The sequence below is a fragment of the Neolamprologus multifasciatus genome, chromosome 17 (genome assembly GCF_963576455.1).
Source record: "Neolamprologus multifasciatus chromosome 17, fNeoMul1.2, whole genome shotgun sequence".
NCBI lineage: Eukaryota > Metazoa > Chordata > Actinopteri > Cichliformes > Cichlidae > Neolamprologus > Neolamprologus multifasciatus.
Window position 1 is genome coordinate 24,616,395 of NC_140455.1, and position 27,906 is coordinate 24,644,300.

General features: G+C 38.6%; 2 protein-coding genes and 1 long non-coding RNA gene across 3 annotated transcripts; 2 read left to right on the plus strand and 1 right to left on the minus strand.

Annotated features, from left to right (window-relative positions):
* Positions 1-565: 565 nt before the first annotated feature.
* Positions 566-21,290, plus strand: orc5 (origin recognition complex, subunit 5). Its single transcript, XM_085138384.1, has 14 exons — positions 566-1,148; positions 1,773-1,865; positions 10,925-11,110; positions 11,431-11,505; positions 14,493-14,604; positions 14,892-15,022; positions 15,111-15,159; positions 17,195-17,285; positions 17,388-17,443; positions 17,603-17,715; positions 18,032-18,079; positions 18,169-18,279; positions 19,397-19,509; positions 19,688-21,290. Exons 1-14 carry the CDS (start codon positions 1,035-1,037, stop codon positions 19,731-19,733), a joined length of 1,338 nt encoding a protein of 445 aa, XP_084994510.1. The 5' UTR covers positions 566-1,034; the 3' UTR covers positions 19,734-21,290.
* Positions 11,512-13,041, plus strand: LOC146499428 (uncharacterized). The gene is made up of 2 exons (XR_014870284.1): positions 11,512-12,149; positions 12,214-13,041. It is a non-coding gene; the product is annotated as an uncharacterized LOC146499428 (long non-coding RNA).
* On the minus strand, positions 20,806-26,216 carry guca1aa (guanylate cyclase activator 1Aa). The gene is made up of 4 exons (XM_085138394.1): positions 25,864-26,216; positions 23,888-24,037; positions 23,695-23,788; positions 20,806-21,814 (listed from the first exon to the last, which is right to left on the minus strand). Exons 1-4 carry the CDS (start codon positions 26,059-26,061, stop codon positions 21,687-21,689), a joined length of 570 nt encoding a protein of 189 aa, XP_084994520.1. The 5' UTR covers positions 26,062-26,216; the 3' UTR covers positions 20,806-21,686.
* Positions 26,217-27,906: the final 1,690 nt, after the last annotated feature.

Genomic DNA, 27,906 nt, shown 5'->3' on the forward strand with positions numbered 1-27,906 from the left:
AAATATTGATAATCAAATGCCAAGATGCACGGTCTTTTCTCTAATGTTTTACCTAGACTGTGTACATTCTTTAAACTGTAGCCCGTTTTCTGGTTTGTGATATTAAGCTTTTTGAGCACAAAGACTAGATCAGTAGGCTACAACAACGATTTATTATATGTATTTCTTGCAACTGGCAAAAATAAATAAATAACAAGAAAAATAATAATGATAATCTCACATCAAGAACGAAACGTGCAGAATATTACGTATTTTTCATCATTATTTTGCTAAAAATATTATATTATAATATTACATTAAGCATTACATTGATATATAAAATTATTTTTTTGTATTCCATATGGATGGATGAGTGGATAAGAATGTAGCTGAAGATTATGTATCTGAGTGAGTGATTAGCTAGAGAGAAAGAAATAACATTAAAAAAAAGCATCAAATTGACATAATATATATTTTTAATATTATGATGCGGATATACCTTCTTCTGTTTTGGTTATGTCGTGCAATGTACCAGATTACATCAGATGTCACCCATAGATTACAGTATTGCAGTATGTAATTCTTGCTTTGATCCACGTTTATTGGGAAATATCGCGAATATTTACCTCGAATCCGCAGTGAATTTATAATGTGCTTGTTTCACTCCCAAAACTACATTACCCAGAATTCGTGTCTCACTTGTGATTCGCTGCTACCGAATGACAGCATGTGACGCAATCTGAAGGCGCGCGCGAAACTCTAGCAAGTGGTCTTGACTGAGTTTAAAGTGTTTCGGACTTTAATTGAAGATTTCTTCGCATTTTAAGTCTTAAAGACATTTTATTTACCGGCATGAATGTTTCCTCAGCACCTTATGGTTTTTACAGCACATAGTTTTTGATGATATTACTCCTTTGACTCATTTTTTTTTGTCTGAACAACGGAGTTCATTCGTCGTCTGGTTGGAGTTGGACAAGCTGAAGCTAACGTCAGTCAGTTGTTTTTAGCCGCACTCTGCTGAGCTCACCTTTAAACATAAACGGTGTGGTGGTAGCATGACGGCGCTGTTGCAGCACCCGGGATACGATGAGGAGAGGTTGAAGGGGGTAGCAGAGAAGTTGCCCTGCAGAGAGGTCCAGGCTGGAATGTTGCTGTCGCTGATGGGGCAGGTAAGAAGTCTCCACTCATCTCCGTTTAATGTTTTAAAGTATACCACATTAAAAGACGCATATACACATGCTAAGTCAGTTTTTAACGTCCTAAAAACTCAGTGTTTTATGTGTTTGATTTAAAAAGTTTTATCACTGATATATGATGCATTAAAGACACCATTTTCACTCTTTTACAATTTTCTTGTATTTTTATTATTATTACTATTATATTTTTTGTTTTTATAAAAAAAAGTATAGGAAAAATAAAAATCATTTTCCTAAACCCTAAATCTCAATATCTCAGTAGCTCAATGTCAGTTTAGTAACAGTAATTGATGTCTGTCTTGGATTAAAATCATTAATAGATATGCAATTTATTTTACCCTTGTTATAAAAATTTAATTACTTGTCATTTAATCTCACTCAGGGTTTTAAATAGTTTCGTTAAGTAAGCTGAGTCCATGAGCTGTTAGCACTATGGCTGATTACTGACATTAACACTGGATTTAATCATATCAGGGCTTGGCTGTTATTACTTTGCGATGTGCTGATGAAAGCTGATAGAAGGTTTAAGTGGATAGTGGTCTTGATCGAGTGAGACAGTTCTACTGAGTGTAAAGATGCTTAATTTTGTTCTTCCAGCCGCACCAGTACAGCTACCCTTCAATCTTCATTTACGGTCATCGAGCCTCAGGGAAAAGCCACGTGATGCACGTTTTGATGAAGGAGCTGGAGGTGAGGGAGATATCTGCTATTTAGTGAACATTCTGAATAATGTTCTTATGTGTGCATGCTACAGGGCCCTGTATTTAAAACCATAAAATAAAATCTAACCTCACTCTTAATTCCCCTCATACACAGCAGGTAAAAGTGCGATAAAGGACAGACAGCTAAATATGTTTGCACTGGCAGTTACTTGACTTAGAAAAATTTGACTCATGGACTCATTTAAGCCTTTATAACTTTAATAAAAAGTTGACACTTGTGTTATTAAGAACTTTTTCTTTATTCAATCACTTAAAGAGTCCTTGGAAATACTTAGTTTTACTGAAAGTACAAAATCACACAAGAACACAAATCTTTCTTTGCATAGTTTGAGTGTGTCTAAGGTGCATTTTTCCCTTAAAATCACTGGGAAAAAACATTAGAAGAAAAGCAACAATTTTACTGCTAGCATTCTTGTATAAATTAAATTTAAAGATCAAAGACATTCAGATGTTTTTCTCTCTTTGCACACATACTTTATGCCAATGCGTTCAGTATAGATGGGTAATGGCTACCAAAGAAGTCTCTTTCTTAGAAAGCTGCTATTTTTTTTTTTAAATATCCAAATATTTTTAATATCCAAATATCCAGATAGCTCCATTGAGACTCAGCGTTTCATTTACAAGAGAGACCCGTTTCATCTGCAGTGAGTTCTACTGTAATTTTGTGCAGAGCCTGATGTTAAACATTTAAAGGAGACAACCTGAACTGTGGTGCATGCCAGCATGCTATCCTGTGCCACTGAGGGTGTCCATATCACAGCAAAATAAATGTGGGGCAAAAGGTATGTTACTCTGGACAAGGCTCGCAAAATTTCAAAATCTCTGGTAGCCCTTCGGGCAGGCATTCTTCAGTTTTTGGTAGCCCAAAATAAATTTAAGTAGCCCGAATAAAAAAAGAATTTTTTTTTACGTTTGGTTTCCTTTACAATATTATACATTAAAGTATAATATTGTAACGGAAACAAAAATTAATCAAAAAAATTGTTAAAATACAAATCACAACAACTGTATAAAAATTACAATCATCAACTCAAATACTTGGTTCTAATTGAACAGAAATTTCTATGAACTTGTAAGAACTGTGTAGAACATGAATCAGTCTGTGTCAGGTCCTGAATTTGAAATTTCCACTGAAGTCACAGGTAAGAAGTAAGTGGAACCAAGATCTAGGCCATTTGCTTTTTGAAGTTTGCAAAGACTGCTAAATTCTGCCAATGGTAGTTCACTCTTTGCAATATAGCACGCTGTTCTAAACAGCTTTTTCAGGAGTTCTTGTTGTGCTTGGTTTATTTGTAGTATGTTTTTTTGCAATTGGTGTTTGTTCTGGGAAAGATACTGCAGACTGGGCAATAATGCATTTCTTGCATTTCTCATGGGTTCTGATGGGGTCTTTCTTAAAATGACTGGTCCCAGTAACAAAGGCGCTTGTCGACTCAGAAATCTACGGTGGCCCTGAGAGGCCAAAAGCGCTGCAAAAAGAAAAACACTTGCAAAAAGAAAAAGCGCTGCAAAAAGAAAAACACTTGCAAAAAGAAAAAGCGCTGCAAAAAGAAAAACACTTGCAAAAAGAAAAAGCGCTGCAAAAAGAAAAACACTTGCAAAAAGAAAAAGCGCTGCAAAAAGAAAAACACTTGCAAAAAGAAAAAGCGCTGCAAAAAGAAAAACACTTGCAAAAAGAAAAAGCGCTGCAAAAAGAAAAAGCGCTGCAAAAAGAAAAACACTTGCAAAAAGAAAAAGCGCTGCAAAAAGAAAAAGCGCTGCAAAAAGAAAAAGCGCTGCAAAAGCACACACAACACAACGGAAATAGGAAAAAACACAACGGAAATGTTTCTGGGGAGACAATAACCGGACGGACCAGTTGACCAAAACATGCTAACAAGTGCACTGGGACTGGGAGACACTTCAACGAAGTGGAAGCAGAGCGGCCAAAGAGTAAACTTTCAAAAGTAAGTTCTGAATATTACGTCACTTATTTATGTGCAAATGTTTAATAACGAGGAACATTAAAACATTACTGTTGGCCACATACCGGCAAAGTTATGTGACATTAGCGATGTTTGTACTTTCAGCGTTTACTTTGTTTTAAAGTCTTTACTTTATACGCCGTTAGATAGTCGACCTTAATCTTAGAGAGAATGTGATGATTTTGTGGATAATTAAAGTCAGTCATATATCCACAAACACAACAGGCTGAAAGTCAGTGATGCTGCTCGGTTTGCAGTCCTGAATATCACGGCACAAGCAGGATTCACTGCACTGTTAATGTTAACTATGTTATATTGCTGCCTCTGTTCGGTGGTGTTGAGCCAAACGGACTTTAACGTGTGTTTGAACGAGCTGACGGTTCACTCATTGTAGCGACTTCCACAGTCGCTAGAGCCCGGGGATGGAGCCCGCCTATTTGCCTGACGCGCTGTCAACTTTAGCAATAATGCGAGAGGTGGAATTGTTTGCTTGTTTATTAAAGTGTTTACAGACTAATGTCATGTCGAGATTTGGACTCTTACAACGTCACAGGCTCTAATGTAACAAGACGAAACATGTTGTGCAGCGGTCAACAAAAACTACGGCTACCCAGCCCTCCTCTCTGTCAAAATCAAAACCAGTGAATGACAGACTGACAACGCCCTCTTAATGTCACCGCTAGCACCCACGTGACTCCCGTTACACATCACCATAGCAACCAAACAAATGAAAACCCAGTGATCATCAAAAAATTCAATACATTTAATTATGGTTCCTACACTCATTAAGCTGAAAGAAAGATGCTTTAATCACAGCAGTCACACATGTGTCCACTGTACCAGCTGGGAACTCTTCTTGTTTAGCACTCGTAATAACACTAAATCCTTCTGTTTGTAGCAGTGTATACACCTGAGACTGTCACCTGTATGTCTGTCCTGCACTCTGTCTCTGTTTCTTTCTCTCTGATTGTGGAATAAAAGTATGAACATGTGTTTATAAGTTACACTTGTGTTTGAATCCTGCAGCTTATCACACATTTGATTTCCATGTGTGACGACTGCAAGTGTCCAGACTGAGGACAGACTGAGGGACCCACTGCTGCACATCATCTGTGAGGCTTTGCATCCCCAATGATCCACCAGGACAAACTCTGTATGAGGAAGAGGAGGAGGAAGAGCCAGCAGCAGCTGACAGATGGAGAGAATAGACAGACTGTTCCCTGTTTGTGAAGGACTGCTAGAAAAGTTTAGAATAACTAATTGTCTGTCCTGAATCAGTCTTATTAGGTAATGTTCAAATAATGTTATCATCCCAGTGTTTGCAGTGTGGGAGAAAGTACTCAGGGCCTTCAAGTTACACACTATGAAAGGCAGCAACAAGTTTAATGTTCAGAAACCTAAAGTATGTATCAGCAGCTGAATGGAGCTAAAAATAAATGTTTGTTTCAGTTCTATGAAGCTTTGAGTATTTTGGATCAGTAGTACTGCTGTGTTTGTTGCATCATAATGCTTTAATTGTTTATATGCTTTATATATTCTGAGGTAAGTTGATCTATAGTGTTACATCATATTCTATAAGGATGTTATGTGTTTGTAGACTTTCTGCCCAGTTTGACCCATTTAGCAGAAGTCAGCCTGTTTAAGGCTCTGATATCTATTCTGTATGACTTAAAGCAGTTATGACATGGTCTGATTTTCTCACCCAATAAAGGAATATTTCATATATCAGTCTACTCTTCATTCTATCAGAAACAGTTATCACAGCTCGTACATTTGCTTCTTCCACACATATATGTAAGCATTGAGCCAAATTTACTAATGCCAACATATTAAAAGAACAATATTTGTCTCTTATATATAATACATCTATATATACACTGTCACAGATACTTGTCTTTAAGTGAAGATTTAAGGTGATAGGAAATATAAATAAATGCAACTTGAATCTTTACTGAAGCTCAGTGTTTGGCACAGAGTTCATGTTCACTGCTGTAATAACTAATAATGATTAATATAATATTGGCCATATTATATTTACATTACCAAAGTGAGATGACTTTAGTCTCATGAACAACATTAGCTATTTGTTATTTACTAGCTAATCTTAAATGACTGTTCAGTACAGAAATGAAGCCCAACAATCATGTTTTACAGTCCTGTGGTCTCAGCCTCAGATACTTATCAAATCACACAAAGCTCATGTAGAAACAAATGTGCAAAATATGTTCTTCATTTCTGTCAAACAAAGCTGTATGAAACGTTTCCAGCTGTTAGTATCATGGTTGCTAGGCAACCTGGGCAGCGCGACGGAGGCTAGACCGTCCCATTTCACAAGCCTCACACTTCCGGCCTTAGCGGTCTTTGAGTACGCGGCCCTTGAGGACCGTTGAGGCTGCGTACTTTAAGGCTGCAGGCCCTGAATTGGGATACAGCAATTCAGGGACTGTTTCCCAATTCAGGGTCTGAAATGGGACGGTCTAGCCTCCGACCCGCGCTGCCTAGGTTGCCTAGCAACCATGATAGCGGGAAACGTGTGGTTGACAGAAATGAAGGAGAACATATTTTGTTCATTTGTTTGTTTCTACACGAGCTTTGTGTGATTTGATAAGTATCTGAGGCTGAGACCACAGGACTGTAAAACATGATTGTTGGGCTTCATATCTGTACTGAACAGTCATTTAAGATTAACTAGTAAATAACAAATAGTTAATGTTGTTCATGAGACTAAAGTCAGTGTAAATATGAGATGGCCAATATTATAGTTATTATATTAATCATTATAAGTTATTACAGCAGTGAGCTTGAATTCTCAAATCAAATCACTTCTATTGTCACATCACATGTGCAGGTACACTGGTACAGCACATGTGAGTGAACTCGGTGTCAAACACTGAGCTTCAGTAAAGATTCAAGTTGCATTTATTTATATTTCCTATCACCTTAAATCTTCACTTAAAGACAAGTATCTGTGACAGTGTATATATAGATGTATTATATATAAGAGACAAATATTGTTCTTTTAATATGTTGGCATTAGTAAATTTGGCTCAATGCTTACATATATGTGTGGAAGAAGCAAATGTACGAGCTGTGATAACTGTTTCTGATAGAATGAAGAGTAGACTGATATATGAAATATTCCTTTATTGGGTGAGAAAATCAGACCATGTCATAACTGCTTTAAGTCATACAGAATAGATATCAGAGCCTTAAACAGGCTGACTTCTGCTAAATGGGTCAAACTGGGCAGAAAGTCTACAAACACATAACATCATTATAGAATATGATGTAACACTATAGATCAACTTACCTCAGAATATATAAAGCATATAAACAATTAAAGCATTATGATGCAACAAACACAGCAGTACTACTGATCCAAAATACTCAAAGCTTCATAGAACTGAAACAAACATTTATTTTTAGCTCCATTCAGCTGCTGATACATACTTTAGGTTTCTGAACATTAAACTTGTTGCTGCCTTTCATAGTGTGTAACTTGAAGGCCCTGAGTACTTTCTCCCACACTGCAAACACTGGGATGATAACATTATTTGAACATTACCTAATAAGACTGATTCAGGACAGACAATTAGTTATTCTAAACTTTTCTAGCAGTCCTTCACAAACAGGGAACAGTCTGTCTATTCTCTCCATCTGTCAGCTGCTGCTGGCTCTTCCTCCTCCTCTTCCTCATACAGAGTTTGTCCTGGTGGATCATCAGGGGTGCAAAGCCTCACAGATGATGTGCAGCAGTGGGTCCCTCAGTCTGTCCTCAGTCTGGACACTTGCAGTCGTCACACATGGAAATCAAATGTGTGATAAGCTGCAGGATTCAAACACAAGTGTAACTTATAAACACATGTTCATACTTTTATTCCACAATCAGAGAGAAAGAAACAGAGACAGAGTGCAGGACAGACATACAGGTGACAGTCTCAGGTGTATACACTGCTACAAACAGAAGGATTTAGTGTTATTACGAGTGCTGAACAAGAAGAGTTCCCAGCTGGTACAGTGGACACATGTGTGACTGCTGTGATTAAAGCATCTTTCTTTCAGCTTAATGAGTGTAGGAACCATAATTAAATGCATTGAATTTTTTGATGATCACTGGGTTTTCATTTGTTTGGTTGCTATGGTGATGTGTAACGGGAGTCACGTGGGTGCTAGCGGTGACATTAAGAGGGCGTTGTCAGTCTGTCATTCACTGGTTTTGATTTTGACAGAGAGGAGGGCTGGGTAGCCGTAGTTTTTGTTGACCGCTGCACAACATGTTTCGTCTTGTTACATTAGAGCCTGTGACGTTGTAAGAGTCCAAATCTCGACATGACATTAGTCTGTAAACACTTTAATAAACAAGCAAACAATTCCACCTCTCGCATTATTGCTAAAGTTGACAGCGCGTCAGGCAAATAGGCGGGCTCCATCCCCGGGCTCTAGCGACTGTGGAAGTCGCTACAATGAGTGAACCGTCAGCTCGTTCAAACACACGTTAAAGTCCGTTTGGCTCAACACCACCGAACAGAGGCAGCAATATAACATAGTTAACATTAACAGTGCAGTGAATCCTGCTTGTGCCGTGATATTCAGGACTGCAAACCGAGCAGCATCACTGACTTTCAGCCTGTTGTGTTTGTGGATATATGACTGACTTTAATTATCCACAAAATCATCACATTCTCTCTAAGATTAAGGTCGACTATCTAACGGCGTATAAAGTAAAGACTTTAAAACAAAGTAAACGCTGAAAGTACAAACATCGCTAATGTCACATAACTTTGCCGGTATGTGGCCAACAGTAATGTTTTAATGTTCCTCGTTATTAAACATTTGCACATAAATAAGTGACGTAATATTCAGAACTTACTTTTGAAAGTTTACTCTTTGGCCGCTCTGCTTCCACTTCGTTGAAGTGTCTCCCAGTCCCAGTGCACTTGTTAGCATGTTCTGGTCAACTGGTCCGTCCGGTTATTGTCTCCCCAGAAACATTTCCGTTGTGTTTTTTCCTATTTCCGTTGTGTTGTGTGTGCTTTTGCAGCGCTTTTTCTTTTTGCAGCGCTTTTTCTTTTTGCAGCGCTTTTTCTTTTTGCAAGTGTTTTTCTTTTTGCAGCGCTTTTTCTTTTTGCAGCGCTTTTTCTTTTTGCAAGTGTTTTTCTTTTTGCAGCGCTTTTTCTTTTTGCAAGTGTTTTTCTTTTTGCAGCGCTTTTTCTTTTTGCAGCGCTTTTTCTTTTTGCAAGTGTTTTTCTTTTTGCAGCGCTTTTTCTTTTTGCAAGTGTTTTTCTTTTTGCAGCGCTTTTTCTTTTTGCAAGTGTTTTTCTTTTTGCAGCGCTTTTTCTTTTTGCAAGTGTTTTTCTTTTTGCAGCGCTTTTTCTTTTTGCAAGTGTTTTTCTTTTTGCAGCGCTTTTGGCCTCTCAGGGCCACCGTAGAAATCAAATGAAACTCACAACACACCTGGCAGAACATCATGTTATTTAGCTCGTCATATTCCAGCCACAGAAATTCTTTTGTCCATGAAACCAAAAAAGCTGCGCTTTCTTTTTGCCTCATAGTCTTTAGGCTAGGTGACAAATCGTCAACATATTACGTTTTCGGCTACCCACCACATTCCTAAATGACGACCTCGGAAAAATGAGGAAGTATGAGAACTGTATGGACTCAATCTACACATGTTCGCTCTTTTCCTTCAAATAGCTTAGAAACACGCTATTTAACATCATTTAAGTCCTGTTTAAGGTGAGGAAAAAGGTTATGGTTAGGGCTAGGGATAAGGTTAGGTTTAGGGCTGGAATACAGGGCTGGAACGTTGGTTACCGCGGGAGCGTCATTGCACTGGATTTCAGCCATAACCCGCCGCGTACCATAAGAACGCCGAAAGTTTCCTTTCGCGTTCCTCAGGAACGCCGCGGGACGTGACAAAACGTCGCCATGTTACGCCTCGGGAGTGAGAACGGGCTCGATTTGTCATATCTTTTCCGTTTTGTGATCGGCTTTTCTTTGGCTGCCCCTTCTTCACCCTGACCTGTCTTATTTGGCTCTGCAGAACTAAAATACCAGCGTAAATCCTGCTGCTTTTACACACGTACTTACATAATGATCAGCGATTCTTTGCGCACTCAACCTCTCACATGTTTAAGCTTGCTGCGAGAGATTTCACTTGTCGCGTTTGAATAGTAAGCTAATGAGTGATAAGACGATGTCAGAGGAATTGGTGCGCAATTAATCGTCACTCACCAATCAGTGCTGCCGCTCTCTATACACCGTTCGCGCGATCGCAAAATGAAAATGAAAGCAAAAAGCAAGCGCAAATTCAAACGCGATTTCAACATGTCACATATTGACAGTGGCTCATCGATGCCAATGACATAATTACTCAGCTACATTGGCGAAAGAATGCAAAAGCACTGACATATATTTTCCTATGATAGCCCGACGGGCAGGGTTGAGTTAGATTTTGGTAGCCCGACTGGAAAAATTGCTAGCCCCGGGACGTCGGGCTAGCAATTTTGCGAGCCCTGCTGGATCAGACCTGGACTTCCAAGAAACCCTCACCACCTTCAAAGAGATGTCTGGCAAATGTAAAACTTATAGCATGCTTTGTTTTACAGTTTAATGATACTCCATTAATGATCATACCTCGCATAGCCACAAAAATGTGACTTGACAACATGGAAGTCTTCTTCTTTTTTTAAAAAAAAATTCAAATACGGAGAATTTATAGCCTTCTTAGGACTATTGTTTCTTAAATCACTTGTTCCTGATCTTTTTGGTTCCTGCAGTTTCTGAATAATGTTTTACTCCCATCGGGTGGTTTCTCACAATGTGAAAATTTAATTGCCAACTAGGGCTTCAGCCGGTAATGCAGATTAATCCCTGATTATGATTATGTTTATTATAGATGAGTCCACTGATTCATTTAACGATTAAACAATGAGTCATTTGGCTATAAAGTCCTGGGGAAAACAAGGAGTGACCTCTTAAGTTGGACCTCAAGATATTCAAAGTTATCACTCTAATGAACCCACTGATTCTCTTTCATGCTTCCTTTTCCTTCTCTCTGCAGCTTCCTCACGCCACAGTGAGCTGCGTCGAGTGTGTTTCTATTGCGTTGCTGTTTGAACAAGTGCTGCTGTCCTTCTTTGGCTGCGATGCCACCTCTCTTCTCCCCCGCAGTCCCTCCCTGTCTGACTTTGTCCGTGTCTACAGACAGCAGTGCTCCCAGTCTCCTGCCAAACAGACGCGATACATTGTGAGTGCCGTGCACTTTACACACAACTACTCCTCACTTGGCATACGAGATTATCCCTAATCCCATGGCATGTCAGATTATTTATTCCTCGCATGTGTCACCTGAATGTTTGTGTGATTATATGATTAGTAGTGATAACAAGTGCAAATAGATGCTAAACAAAGCTGCAGATGCATCAGCCTGGAGAAAACAAGTGTAATTTTCAGCCAGAACAGGAGTGGGTTTAATCAGTAATGCTCTCTGATAAAACATCCATTCACTGCCTGTATTATAAATGCTATAAAATGAGATCAAATTAACATTAACTGTGTAATTTGTAGGTAATGGAGAAAGCCGAGCTTCTGAGAGATACTGATGCCAGTCTCCTCTCTGCTCTCCTGCGTCTTCAGGAGCTGGTGAGAAAGTGCTGCATGCTCTTTGTGTTATCTATAAAGTGAGTTGCTTTATTGTTGTTGCTCTGTGCGGATGATGAAGAGGGGACTGGAGGAGCCTCATTTGTAATGGATGACCTTGAGCTGAGTGTGTGGTGCTTTTTAATGCTATTAAGGAAGGAAGGATGGCAACCACTCACAGCATTTTAATTAAAAACACCAAAAGTAAAAAGACTTATGTGATTATTTGTGTTTTATCCCAATGAAAGCTAAGTGCTTAACGGCGGATTGTGAGCGTTAAGAGGAACCTGTCTTTTTAATGGCTTGCTGCTTCAGTGCTGCCACACGGGATTTTGAAGTGATAATTAGGATGCAGATTTACACTTACGTGGAGGACGGGAGGATGATGAGGAGTTGTTTCATCTCTAAACTTTGGGGGAAAATGTAATAAACCATTAACAGGAAAGACATAAAATGTGTGTGTGTTACTGACATGCAGAAAATAATCTGGCTTAACTTTTCCTATGTTTCCTACACAAGAAAAAAAGAAGGTGACTGGTGCAGTTTTCCAGTTTCTGTCTATCGTCCATGCACCCTTTTTCTGAACTGCTTAACCAGTTCAGGGTCACAGAGTGGCTGGAGCCCATCCCATTTTTCAAAACAGGCAGGTTACAACTTGAGAAGGTTAGCAGCCCATCACAGGGCTAAAAGAAAAAGAGAAGGAAGCTGAAGTACCCAGACCAAAAACCACTACCATGCCAAACCCCGATAAACGTTCAAGAAGTGCTTCAACTCTAGATTAATGGTCTTGTGTCTAAACACATAGAAGTTATAGCGATTAAGGCTATTTCTTGCATTAGGTAACAGTGGTGGTCACAGTGGACATATTTTATTGACGTTCACAGATCCCTTTTATCTCTGCACATTATATATATGCACGTTTCAATGACGCAGCAGACTTTTAGCATTAATAGCAAATTATGTTGTCATCTCTTGGTTATAGGCCACACAGTATTAAAGGCACTGTGTGTTTTTAAATTAAGTATGCTTAACTGCAGATGGTGTTTGTAGGTATAAGAGCAGGGCGATATGACCAAAAATATTTATCACGATATACATTAGAAAATTTGCGATAACGATATAACTGACGATATAATTGATACTAGACAAAATACCTTACAACTCCACAACTTTATTAGTGCAAAAAAAAAAAATCGATGTATTTTCACTTAAACAAGCAGCTGTTTTTTATGTGCATTAAAGTTATATAAAAATTTAACAGTGCAAATGCAAATTCCTTGTTGTCAGTTTACCCAAAAGGCATTTCCAGTGGAAACTGGCCGACGCATCCTCAGCATAACCATGTATAATATCCACAAAACTTAAAAAGAGGTTAAACACACACAATGCGGTAATATTATGTTGAAGCACAGTACGTATCACTCCACGAGGCTCCTGCCTACGATAGCCGTAATGCTCCGACAATCCATCAAGCGCTGCGGGTTCGTAGCTTAGCAAAGTCGTACTGAAACATTTAACAGATTTTCGAGCGCCGTGTACCACATAAAATTGTTTCGAGGTCAGTAAACACAACCAGAATTCATACATAAGGCACACGGGATTATAAGGGGCACTGTCAATTTTCAGAAAAATCAAAGGATTGATTTTAAGTGTGCCGGTAATAACGACGGCCTGCTAGCATGCTTTACCAAAAATAGTGTTTTGTTGTGTATCTGACGGACGAAAGCTAAACCAGTTCCACACCACTGAAGCTGCAGCATTTTTAAAAAACAATTCTGGTTCATCCGTTTCATTCAACGGTCCGCTTTCATTGTTCATTCATTTTATTCTCATTCTCCGTCGCTGCCGCCATGCTTTTTCCGCCATGCTTTTTCCGCCATGCTTTTTCCGCCATGTGCGTATGAAAACAAAGGCACTGTGCATGCGCGTTTTACTCATATTCTATCACAATATTTCATTTTCTTATCGTTGCCCAACATTATACCGGTATTACCGTGAACGGTATGATATGAACCTGCATGCTTACAAATTGATTTTAATAATAAATCTTAGGCCTTAAAGGGAATCTAAGTAAATCTAAGTAAACAAATAATATGAACTGCAGGATAAATCTTGCATACAATGAGGAAACCCAAGCAGTCATAGGGAGGCTTGAAGATGCTTGAAGGGACAGCCCTAACCACACTACCACTGTGCTGTCTTTCTAACATATCCTCTGTAATCCTACCTCTGTCGCACCCTGATGGAGATGGGATTCCTTATTTACTGATGATTTAATTATGATATAGGAGGAGGCATCTGCCTAGGACGTCTCCTAGGTGAGGTGTATATGACATGGCCTACTGGAGAAGACCCTCGCGTATACTCAGGACTTCCTTGGCAGACTTTCAGAAAGTTCAGATGTACCTTTAGAAGAGCTGGAGGTAGTGGCTAGGTAGTGGGAGGTCTGGTATCTATGCTTAGACTGTTGCTCCTAAGACCCACAACTGGATAAACAGCAGAAAATGGATTGATGTTTTCAGAGTAAAGCATCTGAACTGTTGTGTATGCCATTCGTAGGTGCAGTACTTCTTCCTGTGTTGTGGCTGTTTTAGCTTTAAAGTGAATTATTTCTTTTAATTTTTCCCATATATTTAGAGACTCAAATTCAGAAGGTCTTTTATTATATGCTTATAAAATATTGTTCTCTTTAAGGAAAAACAGAACTATATTCAATTTCACATCACACGTAAGAAAAAAAACCTACAAAATGTTCACATTTTAAAAGCTGAAACCTGTGAGTGTTTGTCATTTCTGCATAATCAAAAATGCGTTCATTTGTTTTGTTTAGTCAACATGTCCAGTAAGAACTTAGTCAACCAAACAAAGCTAAACATCTAAATATATAAAACACATGAATTAACTGAGGAAAGAGGTCTGTAACTGTGAAGTTCTCAGAGTCTTCATCTCTCTGAGCTCCCTGATCCTAACTACATACATCTGTTCTTCAGGTTGGGGACAACGTTACCGTCATCTTGCTCAGTGAAATCGCCTGGGACAAGTTCAGACCAAACACAGGCTGCTTTGAGCCGCTTCTGCTGCATTTCCCTGACTACAGTAAAAGTATATAATCCTCCTCACACATGCTACGGCAGCCAGTATCACGAGCAACTCACAACACTCTGTGTATTGATGACGCACGGTCAGCATATGCAGCGTGAGATGTGACATTTGTACCTGTGATACTGTTCTCACACTCCAGGCAGCGACTCTGGGGAAAAATGTTGCGTTATTAAGAACCACTGTATAAATTCAGCACTTGGAGTGTGAATGAATCATTTTACTTTATATTGTGAGACTTGGCTGGTTTTTGGAGAAGCTTTATTTCTTGTTCCTTAAACTGTTTGTAGGTGAGCTGCAACAGATTTTGTCCCAGAACGTGCATCCTTCATATTCAGCTGGGTTTTACTCTGCGTACATCAACATCCTGATGGGAGTCTTCTACTCTGTCTGTCGAGACCTCAGAGAGCTGCGACACCTGGTCAGAAACACACATTAACAAGTCGTTGCATTGATTATTTTTAATTCTTCCACCTGTTTTCTCATTTTATTTTGTTCTTTTCTACTAGGCTGCCCTGAACTTTTCAAAGTTCTGTGAGCCTTTGGCAGAAGGGAAAGGTAATTGTGAGGAGGTCTTTTCATTCATCTGAAAAGAACACACTAAAACGCACACTACATGTATAAAGTTGTCATGGAAACTGTAATTGCAGATGTTGGCAGAATACTTACACATCCAGCAGACACCGAGGATCATTAGCTTTTAGTTGTAGATGTGTTTGTGTAAACTTGGCAGCTGTGAAGCCAGATTTCTACATAAAAGTTATTGATTTTTAGATCAGTGTTGATTTAACTTATATAGTACCTAACTGATAGCAACAAATCTTATTTTCAAGGCTCATAATGTTCAGTTCTTGTCCAATTTCATAGAAATGTGTCAATTCAGTTACATGTAGCAGCGCTGAGGTCTTCATCATTATGTTGTTCAGAGCTGTTTTGCATGAAAAAACAGCTAAAAAAAACTTTCATGCTCTAAAGCTGACATTTACAGTGGCTAGAAACAGACCTAATGCTACTAATCATTGCTTTTGTGACAACTTGCAGTCAGATGCCATCTTGAGAGAGACTTTGGGGCCTCAAGATGGAGATAAAACAGCAATAAGACAGAGTCAGACTGCTATCAGTTTGAGACTGAATGAGGTCAAGCTGGAAATTGCATTTAATCTGCGATTAACTGTGATAAATTGGCCCATATCTCAAATCTGTTGCAAAGCTTTTTCCGTCTGTGGAGACAGAAACTCTCATTGTACAGAAATTCAAACTAGTTACACTCAAAGTCCAGCCAAAACCTCATACAGCTGCTGCAGGATGGTGATTTAACTGCAGAATGACAAAGGTGCTGGACAATCTTGCTTTAATATAGGAATATAACCTGTATACAATCAGTTGGCACCTAAGTTGTTTTCTATTGAGATTAGCCTCCTATTTCTAAGAGACGCATCACAGGCAAGTTGCGCTCAACGGGGTAGATAGAGTCAAATTGAAGTGTGTTGGCAGTCTGTTTACATATTAAATTAGAAGGCAGTTTTTTTACAACCCTTTGCCAATATGTCTGAGAGTGATCACAGCCAGTCCAGTCCAGATCACCTTGCAATCTAAAAGTGGTCAACCAGAGCCTGACATTGCTGCATGCTTGGTCACTGCAACTATTTCCGATTGGTCGCCGAATGTGAAAAGTTCAATGTGATCACCTGGTAACCACTGATTCTTTATAGTCAAAAATAGTTTGCTGTCCTGTTTTAACTCAAGTGTGTCTTTATCTTTGGAAATAAAATGGTTAAAATTATATAATACAAATTACTTCCCAGTATAATGTGAAACTATGACTTTGCAGACCTGGAATTCTGCCTCTAACCAACCAAAAACATCTATTCAGATGATGTAAACACTCAGATCTAACAATGTCGCCTTAAAAATAAAAATAATAGAGCAAAACTTTTGTATTGCTTTGGGCTGCCTTCACTTGTATAGTTGTACCCAGTAAAGAGGCCACTGAGTGTATATTTCCTGAGTGTATGTTATGAGCGATGTTGTGAAGGCTCCCCTTTGTGCCATAACTGTCTTTGTGTTTATTGTCTTTGATTCAATGATGGTAATTTTCAAGCTACTTCATGTTGTCTTCAACAAGCTTCGAAGACAAAAACAAGAAGCCCACGCGGGTAAATCACAGTCCCTGCTTTCAAACCCTGTGGGGTAGCTCCACATTTCTGATATACTTTAGCTTCAGAGGCTCCTCATATTCCAGACACTAAAATGAATTTGATGTTTAGAAATCCTATCTTGTCTCTTTTTGGGTCTATTGTGAAAACAGTATGTGGATGTTTGTCCGTTTGATGCTTCGGCTTCTCTCTGGGCGCCCGCTGTGATTGGAAATGAGTGTTATGAGAGTAGAGTTTGGAGACTGTCAACACATAAAAAAATACCCAAAAAGCTTGAAGGACATCTGTGAAATAGCTGAGCCGAGTGTTCATTCTCAGCTGGTTAAAATATTGATCTGTGCTGCTTTAATTGCTTTGTTTCTACAAATGTTTTTGAGGTTTTCCTGCTGTTTTTCCACCACTTTCTGATGGTGTTTGTAATTATGCTATGTGTTTAGTGAAAGAGACTGACACCCACAAGCTGTGGAAACACATTGAGCCACATTTGAAAAAAGCCATGCAGACGGTTTACCTTCGAGAAGTGTCCAGGTCTGAACTTTTTGCATTATTTTGCTATGCGCTGCTTTTCAGACTATTAATGGGGTTTTTTTTAGCCTCATCATCCATGTGTGTTCTCTGTCCTCTGCTCAGTCTGCAGTGGGAGCAAATGCAGCAAATGGAGGAAAAGGAGGCCGGAGCCTTGCGAGGTATTTGCACTACTGATGTCAATTACAGAGCAGATGTCAAACTGTGAAACACTGGTCACTTACGCTTAAATTCTTTTCTTCTATGCAAGAAAACAGAATTTTAGTGCAGGAAAGAATATGACGACGTGGACTTATTGCATTTATTTTGTCTTCTGAAAGGTTTATCAGCTCACACTCATGTTGAATTGCCTTATTACTCCAAGTTCCTGTTGATTGCTGCCTATCTGGCTTCCTACAACCCTGCACGCACAGATAAACGCTTCTTTTTAAAGGTAAAGGAATATAATGATAATAATAATAATAATACTTTTTTTATGTTCAGCCATGTATACACTGTAATGCAAAAAATGTCTTATAATGAGGTCAGCACAAGTACAAAATTTGCAGTGAGTCAAAAGTTCTTTTTTTCTTTATTCTTGGCTGTGTGATGTTAGTGAGAATGAATATCCCAAATATGCTCATCTTTGGGAGAAAAATACTTTTATTAAGCTTTTTTGGGGGGGATTTTTTGTTTTCTTAACCTTCTCCCCTAAGTCATGGTTTTGTGAATGAATCAAATGAATCACATGTTCTGTTTCTGCTCAACAGCACCATGGTAAAATAAGAAAAACAAACTTCCTGAAGAAAAATGAAAAGGTGATTATTCTGACATAACTCTTACGTCTTCGTTGACTTCATTTGGAAACATGTAACACAATGTTTATATCGATCTGTCTGTCTTCTAGACAAGTAATCACCTTCTGGGTCCAAAGCCCTTCCCTCTGGACCGCTTGCTTGCCATCTTTTACAGTGTGGTGGACAGCAGAGTCGCCCCGACAGCGAGCATCTTCTCACAGGTCAGTCTGGTTTAAAGCAGTCGAGAGTTGCTGTTTGTGCCAACTTTCACTAAAACTTCAGACCCCTGAGAGGATTGGCAGCTGTCTTGAATCTTTAACAGTTGTGGATAATATTTCTTAATGATGGATTTTGGACTTTTTGGGAATGGTATTAAAACCCTTCCCAGATTGATGGGCAGCCACTGTTGCTTTTTTAGCTCGTTCCCCATAAAGATGACATTTGACAACAACGTCAGTAGGTACGCAAGCGGGACATAGTTGACATTTTTCCTCCTTGGCACTGTGCTGACACATCTGAATGCTTGAGACCTGAAGGCTGCCAAAACTTCTGCTTCTATGGAGGTGCCCACATTTACTGAGCACATCTGATTAGCAGCTGGCTGCTACTCATCCTCTTAATTCCTATTCCTGGCTTAATTTTTATTAAACAAATAATGGCGCTAATATGTCATGTGTTGTTGTTCATCTGTTGTGTTTAAATGATTCTATAATGTTGTATGGAACAAATAATTAGAATTTGAATTAAAGAGTTGGTGTTTTCATTTCCACTGAACTGTGTGTGAATTAAGATAACTTATCCAAAAATAATTCATCTCCTAAGAGATCTGATAATATTTCTCTTCTTGACTTGTTTAAACACCACCTTGTTATGTCAGAGCTCTGCAATAGTCTGTTTCCCCCCATTTAGTCCTGAAGTGTAGGTTTTTTTTTCCTGCGAAATCCTGAAGTTGGCCTCAGGGTACGACCCAATATAGAAAATAATTTCACACTTTTTTCCAATTTGCCTGATAAGCCACTGAACAGGAATGTACACTATTATAACAAAAGGATGGTGAAGGATTTTTTTTGTTTCCTGTGTGTAACAGTGCAGTGTTTCATGTTAAATCAAGCCTGATTTTTTATTTTTTTTGTAAACAGTTTCCTAGCCATATGGTCAAAGGCAGCTAAACACAGACCTATCTATGGACCCAAGCATGAAATGGTTTTAGGCAATTAGACTCGCCCCATATCTGTGTGACTGGCTACCATCATTTAATGGCTCTGCTTCAAAGTGGAGAAGCTGCGTTTTAAGAAGTGGAGCAGAGACTCATTTTGTTTTTCCTCTGTCCCCGTTTAGATTTCTTCGCTGGTGACCCTGCAGCTGCTGGCTCAGGTCAGTCATGACGACCAGCTCGACGCCCCGAAGTACAAATGTGCCGTTTCTCTGGACTTCATCTGTGCCATATCCAGGTATGTGTGTGTGTGTGTGTGTGTGTGTGTGTGTGTGTGTGTGTGTGTGTGTGTGCATGCTCGCTCATCCTTTTAATGCACATGAATGAGACTGACTGAATTATTCAAGTGAACTGACCTTTTACAGTTTTCCTTTTTTTTTTCACTGAAAATCTGCTTTGTGTGATTTATCTTCCAGGACGGTGAACTTTGATATTGTCAAGTATTTGTACGACTTCCTGTGAGCCTGCAGTGCATTAACAGAGAGATGACACGCAGTGACAGTCAGACAAAGGCACATTTGTTTCTGCAAGAAACTCACCTAAGGACAAGTATTTGGAAACACAAGAAGCTCCAGGAGGAAATTAATCCAATTATTTCGCTGCCCCCTTGTGGTTGATGAATGAGCTCCTCTTTTAAATGTTTGTATTTGTAGAAAATAAATCTTTGTAACTTGAAACTTTATTTTGGTTTAGTTTTGTGGTTACATTTTCAGTGTGTTCATAACAAATATACTAGAGATTTATTTTCTTTTTTAGCATATTGCAAACATCTAGTTTAGTCTTTAGTATAACAAAGAAATTAGTACATACTCTGTTTGTCACGATTTAAATAAGGAAAAGGAAAAACAAAACTGGTGTGCAGCTGTAGAAGCACTGATGCAAAGTGATCCTGGCACCATGCAGGTGAGTCATCGTCCTTGCTCAAAGGCGGGATTTTATGTCAGTAATGTGTTTTTAATCTGTTTTATGAGCGTACTAAGGTCAGGGCATATTGTTAATACAATTCATAAGTGTTTTTGGAAGATGTCTGAAAACATCCCCTAAATTCTGCTCCAGGATTCACAGTAATTTGATATTGAAAGAGCAAAGATCAGAAAAATACTAAAAATATGCGAGTCTTTAAAGTAGTTGGAGGACTCTCTAAATATAAAGATAAAGAACAAAAGCAGATATGCAGTACTATGTCTCCAGGCTGATATTATCATACTCACCCACAAACTGCTAATCTGTAAGAATATCACATAATTTATTAATATAGTTATATTATAAATATTCACTCACCAACTTTATTAGATACACCTGTTCATCTGCTTGTTAACGCTAATATCTAATCAGCCAGATGACCTGCTGAAGCTCAAACTGGGGAAGAAATGTGGTTTAAGTGGCTTTGAACATGGTTGTTGGTGTAAAACTAGGTCCAACACAAAGTTTGACTGTAACTGCAATTTCTACCTGTTAAATTAGTAAGATTATTTCTGGGATAATTTGTTCCTGGTAAATCTTCAAAACATGAAAAGTAGACAAAGTGTGTGTGTTGTTTTTTTATTGTTTATTTTTAGTGTACAAATAAGCAAAAGCTGAACTCAAACACATTCTGTAGTCTTCCAACAGAAGGCACAAGATGAGCATAGCCAACAAACATAACAAAACTAATCTGCATCAATGCTGAATAAAAAAAGCAAACCATTCAGCCAAAGAAACTCCCACACACACAGAGAAAAGCTGCAAAACCACAAGCCTGCGTTTCGCTCCAACTTAAACTTTTGTTTTCAAAAGATTAAAAAATAATAATAATAAAGTTTAAAATGTATATAAAAGGTAAACATTTGATAACTGTTTTTTCACTGTCACATCTCCCACCTGCTCCTGTTTTACAGCCACTGACTTAATCAAATTAGCATGGATGTTGAGCACACTGCAGTGTCATAGCTCCCTCCTGTAAACCCCCCAGGGCAAGAGCGGGTAAATAGAGATTTGAGTAATTTGGTGCAGAGGAACTCAGAAATATATAAAATAAAACATTTTAAAAAAAGATTTGGAAAGCCTAGTCGAGTGTATGTAATTGCCACTCTGCTACTCCACTATCTCCCTCCTTTATGCCTCAGGGTGTCTGAGGGTAAGTGGACCGTCTGAGAGATCATCCCTCATGCTGAGGTGGCCTTGGGAGCGATCGGCATCATTAAACAAGGACAATGAGCAGTCTGCAAAGGCTGACTGAGTCATCCCATTTAAAGTGCATATGTGTCACTCCTTTAGAGATCAAACATAAGATATGTGTCAGTCTCCAAGACACACTGGAATCATATTAAAGCGGATTCAATCTTAATAGAAATCTCAGTCTATAAAATGACCCGACTGACTGAGACACTCAGGTCAAATCGTGATTGAGGATGAGGTAATCGGAAGGGACGGATCCTAAACGCTTCGCCTCCGGTTGTGGATCATGGCCACGATGTGGGCGAGATCCAGACTCTTCATCATCACCTCCATGAAGTCTTCATCGCTGCGAGCGCCTGCCACAAACTCCTCCAGGGAAAGCTCCCCTGTTGGAAGAGACAGATTTTGTTTTTGGTCAGATTTGAGTGGGTTTTCAGCTAATTTGTCATTTCTCCCTGAAACAAAGTCACGTTCATAACAGACAGTTTGATATATTGATATGATATTATAATATTACTGGTGCTGTGATATTAAGTAAACAATGGAAAATGTCAGTAAATGTCACTAACTTTCCTCCAGCTATTTTCTTTTAAATTATTATCATTGGTAGCTTGCAACTACAAAGGCGATAAACATGTTTTTAGAAACGTTTGAGATTCCAAAAACACGTTTAAACACTTTTCAAGTTAAAATTTTGATTTTGTGAATATTTTCATTTTATTTATGTCATTATTTTTCTTTGTTTGCATCCCTTTAATCTCACAGTTATGGAGAACACATTCATACACTAAAACACCCACACCCAGCTAGACAGACACATAAGCTTACGAAGGTTTCAGGACTCATTTCACTCGTATTCTATAACCTATTTTGCATTTATAAATCCTCATTTAACTTCTACACTTGCAAAATTTTTCTAAATAGCTATTAATCATACGGAGGCATGCTTACAGCATGAAGTAGAACCACTTATCACAGTATTTATAACTTAAGGTAGTTTGCAACCTTGTTCCTAAATGGGTCTTTAAATATATAAAACCCAACAGTTAAAATGGACCTATCTATTGGTGGATGCTCATATTAAATATGGGGTCAGTGGATGTACCACTAAGTTCAGACTTCGGACTGCTCTAAATGCTCAGTTTAAGGCAGTTTTTTCTACTCTGTTGTCAAAGGGAGCAGATATTTACGGTGGCCCCGAGAGGTCAAACACACTGAACCTGCAACAACAGTTGCAGAAGTGACAGCAGAAACCAAAGCATGCGATTGCAATGAGACGATTAAAGAAAGCACAGAATCCATCTGTGTCGTGAAGGAAAATGAGATGCAGGTAACTGTTTTTAATCACATTGTTCATATAATACTGTAGATATATGTTTGCTACGAGTTGTTTACTGTAGCTATTCATCACATCACTTGCATTGTGTTTTATTAGCTTTTATTTTATTTTATTGTATATATTTTTGTCTTTTGCAGGATTTTTCTATCTGCTCGTGTTTTCGTGTTAAGCTGCAGTGTGTTTGACTTGTCAGGGCTACTGTAGATATTTCTCATACGGTCTGAGCGCAAGTTTGTGGAGGGGACAGCTGGCATGAAGAGAGAAAGCTAAAAGCGACAAGTTTTCTTCACCCAAAGGTGGAGTGCTGAGATTGCCTATTAAATAACCTCAAAAAATGACCAACTGTACCTTTAAGAGCATATTTTTATTTCTAATGGTGGCCTTTTAGCTCAGATTTGCTATAAAAGTACCTTTAAGTATGACAGTAGTTTCACCTGTAGTAGTAATAATATAATAATAATAATGACAGAGTAAAACTGAACTGTTAGTACTTTTTCAAATTGTAAACAAATATAGGTTAAAACACATGTTGCGGTGGCCTTTGGCTATGGTTCATTTCAGTACATGATGTTAAGTAGATATCATTTATATTCCTAAGTATACTCTATGTGATAAGAACTACTATAATTTTTACAAGTAGTATACGTCTACTGTTTCAGTACTTTGTATACATCTAACTCAGCAACATTATACTTCCTGTTTTTATTCATTATAAATGTGTATTGATAGATATTAGAAAGCTACTTTAAACCAGTAAAAAAAAAAATTGCCCTTTAAGGTTTTATGTGGACAGCAGTTGAATTTTTCATAGAATCATCAGGCTTAGTCTCTTATGTTTTGTTTTTAGAGTGAATGTCTAATCTCTGTCCACCCATGATCTATTTTGTCCTAAACCTTTTTCTCCGTACTGTGCCAGCGCACACTCACCATCTCCATTTATATCAATCCTGTCAAACACTCGGTTAGTGAACTCCTCCGCAGATGCTTCCTGATTTTCATTTCCATTGATTGCGCGGATGGCCTGGGAGAAGACGAGGAAAATCAGTATGTTTGCCAGATTAGAGGCTAAAACAAATATTCAGACATGCAGTGTGGCTGGTGCACGATGGGATGACTGTACCTTGATGATGTTCAGAAGCTCGTGGCGGTCAATGCAGCCGTTCCCATCCACATCATACAGTTTGAAATACCAGCGCAGCTTGTGCTCCATCTTTCCCCGCATCACCAGACTCAGAGCGGCCACGTACTCCATGAAGTCTATGTAGCCGTCCTGCAGAATCAAAGTGTCAACCACGACCATCCATGTTTTATATTCATTATAATCACTAAACAAATGCATCATCCCTCAGCTGAAATAGATCCCCAGCTCCAAAAACAATCCAAGGGGAAGTGAAGCACGCCAGGACGGAGGATTATCTTCTGTCTGCGTCTAAACAATCTCAGCATCAAAGCATGCATTCACAGATAATCTCACTGTCTAAATCATTCAGAGATTACCGTGGCCTTTTTTGTAAGCTGAGCAGGGTGGGGGGCTAAATATAGCATGCAGCTCCTCAGACAGACATCCTGCCATGACCCCGCTGCTACCTCAAAGATGCTCTCAATTAAACTGGGGATCAAAAGGGATACAGGGGACACACTCTCCTTATACTTAGAACATGCATTTGCAAGTCTAATATATTTTGGTATTTAAAGTCTTTCTGTTAAATTGTGTTTTTTTCCCCCCCCACATGGGTGTTCCAAACAGGCAGGAATTTCCTAGATATGTTGGTGTCTCACATTCACACTGGGTAGGAAAGGTAGATTATGCACTCCTGGCACAGACCTGTAAAAGGCCCTGCACCTACAAACCCTACACTGAAACCACACATCCAGATATGACATCATCTGTTTTGTTTCTGTTTCTGTTGATTCTGCTTCTGTTTTTTGTGTGTCTCTGTCGTTTAATGGCATCTTTGTGGTTGTTTTGCATGTACTGGTATTTTCTTTGAATGTCTTAGAGGTATTTTTATCTTTGCTTGCATCGATTTGTGCACGTTGTACCTTTTTAGTAAGCTGTGTCTTTCAGTATAAAGTTTTCAGTCTCTCTGCAGATGTTTGGACTATATTTGTGTCTTTATAGTTGCCACATCAGCCTCTGGACCAGCCTGTCTGATGCGCAGTTTATTCATATATTCAAGCTTGTTGTAAGGGAGGTTAATTTTAGAGAACTCGTGTCCTTGAATGATACAAGTATTTTTAATCTAGACATGTTTTACGTTTTTTCTCTCATTTGTTTATTTTAAATGTAACATTAAAGATTTCAGAAGCAAGGAACAGACCATCTCAATTAACAGAAAGTAACTGTCATGAAATATCAAAGTAATATTTTCAACCCGCAGATATGAGGAATCCCAAACACTTATCTGTAAAACAATTCTCATATTATTAAAGAAATTACTTTTTGCGTAGTCAACGTTCAGATAAACATGGTAAGCAGCTATTTTTTAATAAAATATTTAATGCATTCAGTCTTATTTTAACATTAAAAATAAAAAATAGATGAATTACTGGTAATATTTTGTTCCAGCTTCTACAGAAAGACTATCCTGTGCTTTTTCTGTCTTTTTCATTATTGTGAATACACTATGTTATGACTCCTGTAGTTAAAGAATAATAATTCATCACAACTTCAAAACGTCAATTACAATTATGTAAATCAACAAAAACCAGCCTAAAAGCTTTAACTTTTTCTAATTGTGTCTAATTTTAATTAAAAGTTAATGTTTTTGTCACAAATAATAACAAGATAAAAGAGAAACAGTAATAATTTGGGTTCAAAGGAAATATGCAGGTAACATAAGCTTACATTTTTATTTAACATGTACATATGACACATTATAATAAATCCCTCATGGAGACATGAGGAGACATGGAGACACACTGTTTAGACACACATGTTGAGAACTAAAGAAAATTATTTGCTCATGTTTCATTTTCAGATAATCATAGATGTATTCTTCTAGCTTCTAATCGTTATATCGTTATTTTATTCTTGAGGCATCCTGTCATCTTTGATTGTGTTTAAATGTGTGGTGAAACCCAGACTCATCTCACCTTGTTCATGTCAAACGTACGAAACATCTGCTCAATGTAGGCGTTGGCCTCTGGGTCCAAACCTCTCAGCCCGAAGAACTGCTTGAACTCGTGCAGGGTGAGCTGCCCTGAGGGGCACTCAGTCATGAACTTCTTGTACCACAGGTGCATCTCCACAGCCTGCAGGTCGTCCACGGTGCAGCCGTTTGAATTGCCCATTTTTAATTTTTCCAAAACTCAGATAAGGTAGCTGGACTCTGTTACAAGCTGGACTCAGACCTCACAGCCCAAGTGGTCTACTGTGAACTAGGCAAAGACCGTCCCTCTTCACAGTCACACAACACTGGGACTTTTAGAGTGAGAGCAGTGGCAGGATGGCCCCTTTTGTAGCTCAAGTGTGTGTGTGTAGGGGTGGGTGGGGGGGTGGGGGGTTGAGGTGATCCACGCCTCTTGGTGCTCTCCTTGTGTCTAATCACTGGCTGTAATCCTGAGAAACATGCAGATGATCATCTTAATCATCCAGCTTGAAGGGCAGCCTGGCTGTTCCACAATTACCCTGAGATGTGCTGACAGACACAAATGCAGCTTTCATCCCTCACGTGCAGTGCCTGCCTCTAAACGATGGGATACATCTGCCTCAGCATGTGGACTCGGGTATGAGCGACGCAGATTTAATGCTTTGGGTGAAGACTAAGCAAACTTCAAAACATTCTCCTAGCATTAGTATACATAGTTCTTCTGTGTACGTTCTATTTAGACCTATGATATAAGTTAATGTTGACAAATTTAAATGTTTAAAATGACCAGGGGCCGGTCTCATCAAACCCACAAAGTCCATACAATTGCAAATCAAATTTCTGGTACCTGCAACTTTTGCTAAAAACATCAATCAGCATTCTATTGATTATTAGTGTGGTTTTTCCACACTCGTTAAAGAAGTTTAGGCAGTTTGATAAATAGGAGCGTTCAGGTATGCATTAACAAAATCCAGACTACAAAAGTAGTCTGTTGTTGTAAGACCACTTTCCGACAATTTCAAATCCATCATTCTACAGCGAGAAAGATTATTTAACAACATTCAATACAGTTACCAATCTTACCAAATTTACCCCATGATCAAATCGTACAATGCTCGGAGAAACTGCAAAAAATGCAAGAACTACATCTCTGATGAATGTTAAAGTTCATGACAGTATAATTACAAAAAGACTGAACAAGCATGGTTTGTTTGTCAGGATTGCCACAAGAAAGCTTCTTCTGTCTAAAAAACAAGCAAACATGGCAGCAAAGTTGCATCTGATCAAGATTTCTAGTGGAGACGTCTGGACATAATGCACATCACCAAACACCTCATACCAGGTATCAAGCACGGGAGTGGAGGAGTGAGGATCTGGAGTTATTTTGTAGCCCAGGACCTGAGGACCTTTTCCAGCCACTGAGTCGACCATGAACTCCTCCTTATACTAAAGTGTTCTAGAGTTAGATCCGAAGCTATCTGTCTGACAGCTAAGGTTTGGGCAAAACAAGTCTTGCTTCAAGATCCTAAGCAAATCTACAACAAAAAGAAAAGAACCAAGGTGTTTCACTGACCTATTCAAAGTCCAGAACCCACCCTGATTGAAATGCGTGTGCATAAACGAATAATTGCAAACCTCGAAGAACTGAAGCAACACTGTGAAGAAGAGTGAAAAAAATATTCTTCCACAATGATGTGTGAGACTGATAAAGTTACAGAGAAGATGATTACTTCATGTTACTGCTGCTAAAGCGGGGGTGTACTCACTTTTTCACGCACTGTTTCTGCATTTCAACTTAGGGTTTTTTTTTTGTTAGATAATATGTAAGTATGTAATATGTAGCTACTCGTTTCATCAATAAAAAGGCCAAAGCAAGTTTCTTTAAGAGACCCTGTTTGGCATGCTGTTTAATAATTATCCTGTGAAACAAATATCTTTATATATCGCAGGTTATAAATACTCTGTTTATCCTTTAAGCCATTTTAATCAAAAAAAAAAAAAAAAAAGCTTCAACAGCGTCAGCTTTTCTGTGGATTTTTTAAAAAAT